General features: G+C 38.0%; 2 protein-coding genes across 2 annotated transcripts; both read right to left on the reverse strand.

Annotated features, from left to right (window-relative positions):
* Positions 1-628: 628 nt before the first annotated feature.
* On the reverse strand, positions 629-2,593 carry LOC134670611 (uncharacterized). The gene is made up of 3 exons (XM_063528412.1): positions 2,209-2,593; positions 1,985-2,104; positions 629-1,888 (listed from the first exon to the last, which is right to left on the reverse strand). The coding sequence occupies exons 1-3, from the start codon at positions 2,342-2,344 to the stop codon at positions 684-686; spliced, it is 1,461 nt and encodes a 486-aa protein (XP_063384482.1). The 5' UTR covers positions 2,345-2,593; the 3' UTR covers positions 629-683.
* Positions 2,594-4,911: 2,318 nt separating this feature from the next.
* LOC134670612 (uncharacterized) lies at positions 4,912-6,878 on the reverse strand. Its single transcript, XM_063528413.1, has 3 exons — positions 6,492-6,878; positions 6,268-6,387; positions 4,912-6,171 (listed from the first exon to the last, which is right to left on the reverse strand). The coding sequence occupies exons 1-3, from the start codon at positions 6,625-6,627 to the stop codon at positions 4,967-4,969; spliced, it is 1,461 nt and encodes a 486-aa protein (XP_063384483.1). The 5' UTR covers positions 6,628-6,878; the 3' UTR covers positions 4,912-4,966.
* Between the last annotated feature and the right edge of the window lie 3,364 nt (positions 6,879-10,242).

Raw genomic sequence — 10,242 nt, forward strand, 5'->3', positions numbered from 1 at the left:
TTTGAATGGTCATAGTACCAGTCAACTCGGATTGAAACGACGAATCAAGCGGCAGTTGTTGTAAAAAGAACCTTCGGGCTATCGAATTAAGGTTTATTTTTGAATGGCCTTAGCGTAGCGTTGACTCGGCTCGGAGAGTTGGTGAATTTGCGATTCATTCGCCGAGTCAGCGGACCAAGTTACCAGTCAGTTTAGTGGCCAAGTTGATTCGGATTGCCAATAGTCTTGATTCGAATCAACTCATCTGTAGGTTGATTCGGATTATTCGAATCAGATAACTCGACTCGCCCATCGCTAACCATTAAACGGCACCCTTTAAATCTCATTTCTTTGGTCGTTGAAGTCAACAACCAAGGCATATGTCATAATATTGAACTTGGTTCTCATATGACATTTATATTTTTGATAGGATTAAAAATTACTTTATTTGTGTTTTATTTTGAAGTTTTGAACTCGGGTTAATTACAGGCGATTATTTATTAAGCATAAATATTTCCCTTGTGCTATTAAAGTAAACCTTCACAAGGGAAATATTTATGCTTCCCGTTGTACTTATAAAGTTAGTAATAATAAAAAGTCACATATTGTATAATGGAGCTGAACTGAAGGTAGGTGAAAGAAAACACAATTTAGTTTCAATCTACTTTTAATATTGTTAGTTTATAAAGAAGGTGCCTATTTATTTAAGAATCATAATCGAAATCGGATTCAAGAAATTCAATTCCTGACAGAGAACTATCACTGTCATTGTCACTTTCCCGAACTTCTATTATGAATGGAGCTAGTTCAGTGTCTGTAATGTTGTCCTTAGACTTGTATTTTCGTTCCACATTTATTACATGGTCTGTACTTTTTTTCCAATCTTCCGGGGTAATCATTGCAAAACATTCTCGGATCAAGTTTTCCGTATCTGAACCCGGTAGCCCCACATTTCTGCTGGCTATTTTTCGCTTTGTGAGGCTCCATATCAACTCAATAGCGTTTAGATCGCAATGGTATGGAGGCAATTTAAGGACCTCATGCCCATGCTGCTTCAATAACTCCTCTGCTGCATATATGGGACCAATTTTATTTTCCTCAACGAGGCACATCAATTCCTCCTTTTTGAAACACTCTTCATATGGGATATTATTTTCCCTTAGCCATTTTTGAATATCAGCCTTTAAGCTGTGCATGGTTGGAGGCTTATTTATTTGTGTTACATGGTAACTGGCATTGTCCATAACAATTACACTGGGCTCAGTCAAATTTGGGATTAACATTTCTCGTAGCCACTTTAAAAAATTAGAACTGTTCATGTCATCATGATAGTCAGCTGCTTTGGATTTTGTGCTAAAAACAAGCAAAGCATTGGGCACAAATCCTTGCTCTGATCCAGCATGCACTATAATATGCCGCTTACCCGAGGAAATTTTTTCAACTAAACCGGAAGTTGAAGGCCCTTGCCATGACTTCTTCGGTCTGTAATTTTGATGGACATATGTCTCATCAAGATACACAATATTTTTTCCTTCTTCCCGTTTTTTATGTATAGCTCTAAGAAACCTTTGCCTCCACCCAGATATTTCAAACTTTTCCATGAGGATGGAGCGCTCTTCTTTATTTTTTTTAAACTCAAATCCGTTCTCGTGTAGTATTTTCCTCAGTGTTTCACAACATCCTGAGAATCCTATAGATTCTTTCAAATCCGCATGTAAGGCTCTTAGAGTAGGTACCTGCTTTTTGACGCAATAAAACTCATTAATTTTATTACGGATGGCTGACACATCAAAATTGTCTAAATTTGACAAAGTTGGTGGCCGGGGTCGTTTTTTCCCTGGCGTATTCCATTGGCCTTGGTTAATAGAACCCTCTTTTTTAATTGTGCGTAGTGTACGAATGCTTGCACCTGAAAAAAAAAACAGTTTTAACAATAGGAATTTTAACAAAAGAACACTAAAATATTAATAAACCTAGATGTGAAAATATAGATTATTTATATTACCTGTCATAGTAGACACTTTCTCTAAATAACTTGATTCTGATGCGTTATTATCAATAACATTCTTCAGTTCGCTTGCTAGCTTTTGAATAGTTTCTCTAACATTTTCGTCATCTACGCCCGCTGTAATATAAATAAATCATAAGTTTAGTAATACAAACAAATGTTCCTATCTCGTAAATTAAATTTGGTACAAGAAGCATCAACATTGTTTGATAATGACTTACCGGTCGCCTGAATGATTTCGTCCAATATTCGCTTCTTTTCTAGTAATCTCTCATTTTCGTCGTGTCGAACTTGATTATAGTTACAGATTATCGTAAATAACATGCTCCTCACACTGCTTCTAATCGGTTTAGCCATTATAATACGATATAAACTTCCGTAACGAATGAACTAACATGAGAATTTGAGAATCTAGGTTATGTGTAAACTCGTTTGACAATATTTTTGACACTTTTGACAGCTAAAATTATTGCCATATATAGAATTCTCTAAAAACGCTTGTGCAGCGACTCGCTGGTCAGACTCTATTGGGCGCCAGCACGCCATAGAGCGTTACAAGAAAGGTAAAAACTAAGATGAGAAATAAAAGAAAACTATTGTTTAAGCTCGAGATACAGTTTATAATATTTATGTTTTGCATAAAGAAACAGTACAGGAAGGCATTAGAAAAGATAACCTTATGTTATTATTAAGTATACTAAGAACGCTATGCTATTGGACTGGTTACGCAGTCCTAGTTAAAGTTTGTTAAGTTTATTCACTAAGTATGCACTGAGCACTTGAAGTCTGTTAAGAAGCCACTATTGCGTGAAGCTAATAAAAAGTTTATGGACTTAGCACACCTAATCACGTGTCCATAGTGGAAAGCAGACGAGCTGTGATCACGTGTTGCCCCAGAGGCGCAGGGGGACTGCCAAAAGTCGCGGTGACACGCGGTGAAACCGTCAGCCACGTGTCCAAGTGGCTGCTGATCTACTACGCCAACGTCGCGATGCGCAACATAAATCACAAGCTCGAAAGAGCCAACAACAAATTAGATCTGACCACACCTGAGTCACGTGTCCGTAGCAGAAGACGGTGAAGCCGTGGCCACGTGCTGCTCCAGAGGCGCGCAGGGGGGACAGCCAAAAGTCGCGGTGATACCGTCAGCCACATATTTTGATGTATTAGAGATAACATAGTAAAAGGTCAAAGTATTAAATAATTTGTAGGCAAGCAAGCAGAGCAAATAGTGGCGTCTTAAAAATAAAAAGAAAGATGTGCACAGTGCATTACAGAGCTCAAAAAATAGTAAAGAGAGATTTCTTCAGAATCCACAGACTGTGACAACATTAATAAAAAGCAAAAGCGTGGCCCCATACGTTGGGTGTCAAATGTAACAGGTGTTTTGGTTTTAGTAAGCCATGGACTATCGGTGGTACTCAGGGTTCGTGGGTCTGACGCTCTATTGTCACACTACACGTCTGTTATTCCTAAAAAATCTATTTACTAAGTAAATTAATTTCAGACATAAAGAGTGAGATAATAGAGTTTGACCAGCGAGTGGCTGCACAAAAAAAAAGCGGCAAATTCAAAAAATCTTTAACTGGTAACACGAAGCATAGTGCAAAAAAAGTAATTTGATACTTGGTAATTCATACGTAATTAATTTTTGTTTTGATTAGTGACTGACTGAAGTCTGCAACGTAGCAGACTGTAAATTTAATACAGTAAACAGACTGAGGATATCGTTGCAATGCAATTATAACCCCTGGCTTCTAATTTAGCCCACTTAAAAATTAAAAATATGATTGAATAGTTATCATTATTATCAGAGATACTAAAAAACGAAGGAACGAATTGTTAGTAGACTAATCAGTCAATCATTACAAAAATATGTAGTAAACATAAATATCTTTACTTCAACTGTACAAAAAGTAAGTTATTATATTATCCTAAGATTCCTAAGTTATAGAAAATGATACTTTGTTGTTACAAATAAATTTCAGGACTGACCATTAATAGCGATGTGACGAGTCCACTTTTTTTCGATTCGAATCATTCGAATCGATTCGGCCACTGATCCGAGTTGAAATTCGAACTGACTCGACTCGACGGTTTGCGTGGTTCGCGACAAGGTCACGGGCCGCGGAGCCGCAAACGAGTCAAGCGGCAGTTGTTGTAAACAGAACCTTCAGAACACCAAATTAAGGTTTATTTTTCAATGGCCATACTACCAGTGAACTCGACTCGGGATGGCGAATCAAGCGGCAGTTGTTGTAAAAAGAACCTTCGGGCTACGGAATTAAGGTTTATTTTTGAATGGTCATAGTACCAGTCAACTCGGATTGAAACGACGAATCAAGCGGCAGTTGTTGTAAAAAGAACCTTCGGGCTATCGAATTAAGGTTTATTTTTGAATGGCCTTAGCGTAGCGTTGACTCGGCTCGGAGAGTTGGTGAATTTGCGATTCATTCGCCGAGTCAGCGGACCAAGTTACCAGTCAGTTTAGTGGCCAAGTTGATTCGGATTGCCAATAGTCTTGATTCGAATCAACTCATCTGTAGGTTGATTCGGATTATTCGAATCAGATAACTCGACTCGCCCATCGCTAACCATTAAACGGCACCCTTTAAATCTCATTTCTTTGGTCGTTGAAGTCAACAACCAAGGCATATGTCATAATATTGAACTTGGTTCTCATATGACATTTATATTTTTGATAGGATTAAAAATTACTTTATTTGTGTTTTATTTTGAAGTTTTGAACTCGGGTTAATTACAGGCGATTATTTATTAAGCATAAATATTTCCCTTGTGCTATTAAAGTAAACCTTCACAAGGGAAATATTTATGCTTCCCGTTGTACTTATAAAGTTAGTAATAATAAAAAGTCACATATTGTATAATGGAGCTGAACTGAAGGTAGGTGAAAGAAAACACAATTTAGTTTCAATCTACTTTTAATATTGTTAGTTTATAAAGAAGGTGCCTATTTATTTAAGAATCATAATCGAAATCGGATTCAAGAAATTCAATTCCTGACAGAGAACTATCACTGTCATTGTCACTTTCCCGAACTTCTATTATGAATGGAGCTAGTTCAGTGTCTGTAATGTTGTCCTTAGACTTGTATTTTCGTTCCACATTTATTACATGGTCTGTACTTTTTTTCCAATCTTCCGGGGTAATCATTGCAAAACATTCTCGGATCAAGTTTTCCGTATCTGAACCCGGTAGCCCCACATTTCTGCTGGCTATTTTTCGCTTTGTGAGGCTCCATATCAACTCAATAGCGTTTAGATCGCAATGGTATGGAGGCAATTTAAGGACCTCATGCCCATGCTGCTTCAATAACTCCTCTGCTGCATATATGGGACCAATTTTATTTTCCTCAACGAGGCACATCAATTCCTCCTTTTTGAAACACTCTTCATATGGGATATTATTTTCCCTTAGCCATTTTTGAATATCAGCCTTTAAGCTGTGCATGGTTGGAGGCTTATTTATTTGTGTTACATGGTAACTGGCATTGTCCATAACAATTACACTGGGCTCAGTCAAATTTGGGATTAACATTTCTCGTAGCCACTTTAAAAAATTAGAACTGTTCATGTCATCATGATAGTCAGCTGCTTTGGATTTTGTGCTAAAAACAAGCAAAGCATTGGGCACAAATCCTTGCTCTGATCCAGCATGCACTATAATATGCCGCTTACCCGAGGAAATTTTTTCAACTAAACCGGAAGTTGAAGGCCCTTGCCATGACTTCTTCGGTCTGTAATTTTGATGGACATATGTCTCATCAAGATACACAATATTTTTTCCTTCTTCCCGTTTTTTATGTATAGCTCTAAGAAACCTTTGCCTCCACCCAGATATTTCAAACTTTTCCATGAGGATGGAGCGCTCTTCTTTATTTTTTTTAAACTCAAATCCGTTCTCGTGTAGTATTTTCCTCAGTGTTTCACAACATCCTGAGAATCCTATAGATTCTTTCAAATCCGCATGTAAGGCTCTTAGAGTAGGTACCTGCTTTTTGACGCAATAAAACTCATTAATTTTATTACGGATGGCTGACACATCAAAATTGTCTAAATTTGACAAAGTTGGTGGCCGGGGTCGTTTTTTCCCTGGCGTATTCCATTGGCCTTGGTTAATAGAACCCTCTTTTTTAATTGTGCGTAGTGTACGAATGCTTGCACCTGAAAAAAAAAACAGTTTTAACAATAGGAATTTTAACAAAAGAACACTAAAATATTAATAAACCTAGATGTGAAAATATAGATTATTTATATTACCTGTCATAGTAGACACTTTCTCTAAATAACTTGATTCTGATGCGTTATTATCAATAACATTCTTCAGTTCGCTTGCTAGCTTTTGAATAGTTTCTCTAACATTTTCGTCATCTACGCCCGCTGTAATATAAATAAATCATAAGTTTAGTAATACAAACAAATGTTCCTATCTCGTAAATTAAATTTGGTACAAGAAGCATCAACATTGTTTGATAATGACTTACCGGTCGCCTGAATGATTTCGTCCAATATTCGCTTCTTTTCTAGTAATCTCTCATTTTCGTCGTGTCGAACTTGATTATAGTTACAGATTATCGTAAATAACATGCTCCTCACACTGCTTCTAATCGGTTTAGCCATTATAATACGATATAAACTTCCGTAACGAATGAACTAACATGAGAATTTGAGAATCTAGGTTATGTGTAAACTCGTTTGACAATATTTTTGACACTTTTGACAGCTAAAATTATTGCCATATATAGAATTCTCTAAAAACGCTTGTGCAGCGACTCGCTGGTCAGACTCTATTGGGCGCCAGCACGCCATAGAGCGTTACAAGAAAGGTAAAAACTAAGATGAGAAATAAAAGAAAACTATTGTTTAAGCTCGAGATACAGTTTATAATATTTATGTTTTGCATAAAGAAACAGTACAGGAAGGCATTAGAAAAGATAACCTTATGTTATTATTAAGTATACTAAGAACGCTATGCTATTGGACTGGTTACGCAGTCCTAGTTAAAGTTTGTTAAGTTTATTCACTAAGTATGCACTGAGCACTTGAAGTCTGTTAAGAAGCCACTATTGCGTGAAGCTAATAAAAAGTTTATGGACTTAGCACACCTAATCACGTGTCCATAGTGGAAAGCAGACGAGCTGTGATCACGTGTTGCCCCAGAGGCGCAGGGGGACTGCCAAAAGTCGCGGTGACACGCGGTGAAACCGTCAGCCACGTGTCCAAGTGGCTGCTGATCTACTACGCCAACGTCGCGATGCGCAACATAAATCACAAGCTCGAAAGAGCCAACAACAAATTAGATCTGACCACACCTGAGTCACGTGTCCGTAGCAGAAGACGGTGAAGCCGTGGCCACGTGCTGCTCCAGAGGCGCGCAGGGGGGACAGCCAAAAGTCGCGGTGATACCGTCAGCCACGTTTCCAGGTGGCTGCTTATCTGCTTCGCCAACGTCGCGCTGAGCAGCACGAAGCTCCAGCCCAAGGTCCACAGCAACGCCCAGCGCCGACACGTGTCCGAAGAAAGAGCCCAGGGTGGGGACCGGCATTAAAGCTAAAGAAAAAAACACATATTAAAACCCAATATCAAAAGGATTGAGGTTACGCACATGTCAGACCTTGTCTTTACGAGTGCATTTGCTGCCCTATTTTCCACAGAAAACTAACTAGACAATAATTAAATAGATTGCCACGTGATCATTTGCCACACATGGACAAAGACGAAAAGGAAAACTACACTTTATACAGTAAAATCATAATTGCTTACCCGGATTTTAAGTGAAGCGATTGGTGCTACACTGCTGACATTCATAAAGAAATATTTTTTGAGTGTCCCTTACAGGGATTTAGTGTGCGACGCCATATTGTTTCGCATGCTGTAACAAAGAAATGTAAAAAAAAAGCAGTATAGACGAACGTTACAGAGTCCGGGCTATATTTCTCCTAACACTAAACATTTTTACTGCGACTTACCTCGCTACTAAAAGTGTGGGTGCATATTTTGAGGGATGCCTCCCGAACGGATCGAACCTGAGCGGCTACCGCGAAAACCGAAATTCGCATATTGCGGGGATCTTTCTCTTTTACTCCAATGCAGGTGTAATTAGAGTGACAGAGAAAAATCCCCGCAATTTGCGAACTTCGATTTTCGCGGTCATAGCCCTAGAGCTACAACGCCGAACTGGTTCACATCGTTGTTGCAATCCAAGTGCTCGTCATGTTCCATAAATCAAATTCCTGTCTTAATTTATTTTCTAAACCTAGATCCATGCTCCAGAGCCAAGGAATTTTGCCAGGCAGTGTAAGCGATGTAACAATATTTAGAAATTAAATATTAAAAGAGTAACGATATTGAGTATTCATCTTAAAGAAAATATTTAATGTTAAATAATAACCATAAAGTATCATAGAATGACAGCTCGCGACTAGGTGATCGAGTACCTCTTGATGCGGACAGATGGCGCTGAAAACAATCCTGTACGGCCTGTTTTACTACAATGCCGCTAGGTGTCGTTGTGAGTATCAAACTAAAAAAAGGAAATTGCCTTTGCTACGTTTGAAACGTAACATTTATATCATCAATATCATCATGCTCGAGTATATGTAATTTTGTTAAAAATATGACATTCGTGTTTAGTAGGTCATTGTCCTACGTTTCCAATATGAGAATATAGTTGCTATTGATTATCTTTTGGTTGCAGGAGGTTACTGGAGTCAGTTATGTAACGCTGCCATACATGACCCAAAAATTTTTTATTAAGCTATGAGCTGCATCACATCTGATATTTGAGTAATTCTAAGCATTTCTAGCCTGAAGTGGGGGGGGAGGGTGGGGTACAAAGACGGCCGCCATCCGTCATCTTTAAAAAAAATCTACTCTGATCCTGGTGGGTACTAGGGCAAGTTTGGTATCATTTTCGTATAAACCAAAGACGTAGAATTCATTGCTTATATTTGTTGTTTCAATTTCATAGTAATTTTACAAGAAAAACGTAAAAAGGTGAAAAATTTGGTTGGAGATTTTTGCTACGCGGAGCCGAAACTACAAAAGATAGAAAGTTGAAATTTGCACACTAGATTACATTTATAAAGTGTACAAGAGATAAGAAGCGATTTTGAGAAATTCAACCCCTAAGGGGGTTAAAAAGGGGATGAAAGTTTGTATGGGGTTCAAGTTTTATTTTAAGCTAGGAATTTGAAACTTCGTAAAACGATGTATTATTAAAATACAAGAAAACTAATTTCAGCGTTTTTGAAAATTCATCCCCTAAGGTGGTGAAAAAGGAGTTGAAAGTTTGTATGGATATCAAAAAAAATTTCGAACGCGGGACTTGAATCTTTGTATTTGGGGATATTATTAAAAGACAGGAAAAGTAATTTCAGCGTTTTGTAAAATTCATCCCCTAACAGGGTTAAAAAGGGGTTGAAAGTTTGAATACATTACAAATCCGAGTAGACACACATTTCTTATTGCCTCCCAGGCTTGAAATGCTTAGAATTACTCAAGGAACATATGTGATGAAGCTCATAGCTTAATAAAAAATTTTTGGGTCAACTTTATAACTGCTTCCGCTAGGTAAATCAATACCTTCCAGGGCACTATGGCCATAGGTCAAAACGTCCAAGGAGTCAATATGTCCAAGGGTCAAAACGTCCTAGGAGTGAATATATCCAAGGAGTCAACACGTCCAAGGGTCAAAACGTCCAAGGAGTCAATATACCCAAGGTGTCAAAATGTCCAAGGGTCAAGGGTCAAGGGGGTGTATCCTTGGAAGTCCTTGGAAGTAAACGTCGGAAATGATTTTGCTCTGGAATTTAGCTTCTTTGCGTAGCTTATTTATGAATAATATAATAATATATAAATTTGGCCTATTCTTCATCCTCTTATTTAAACGAGCATGCCACCCTTCTAGAGCATTGTTGGTGCGATGTTTCTGGCCTGCACAACTAAGGTACATTAAGGTTTTACTTGTGAGCTACTCATCTCTAAAATATTTTTCAAATAGTTTCATTGCTTCATCCTCTGGCATTTTGTGTACAATTGAATTCCAAGCTTTACGCAAAAGCGGTAAATATGAGCACATTCGATAGATTTCAGTAGCTCCTTTATTAAGATCCAAATTTAAATTATATTGACTCCTTGGACGTTTTGACCCTTGGACATATTGGCTCCTTGGACGTTTTGACCCTTGGACATACTCGTATTGACTCCTTGGAAGTTTTGACCTTTGGACATATT

Source organism: Cydia fagiglandana, chromosome 14, assembly GCF_963556715.1.
Source record: "Cydia fagiglandana chromosome 14, ilCydFagi1.1, whole genome shotgun sequence".
NCBI lineage: Eukaryota > Metazoa > Arthropoda > Insecta > Lepidoptera > Tortricidae > Cydia > Cydia fagiglandana.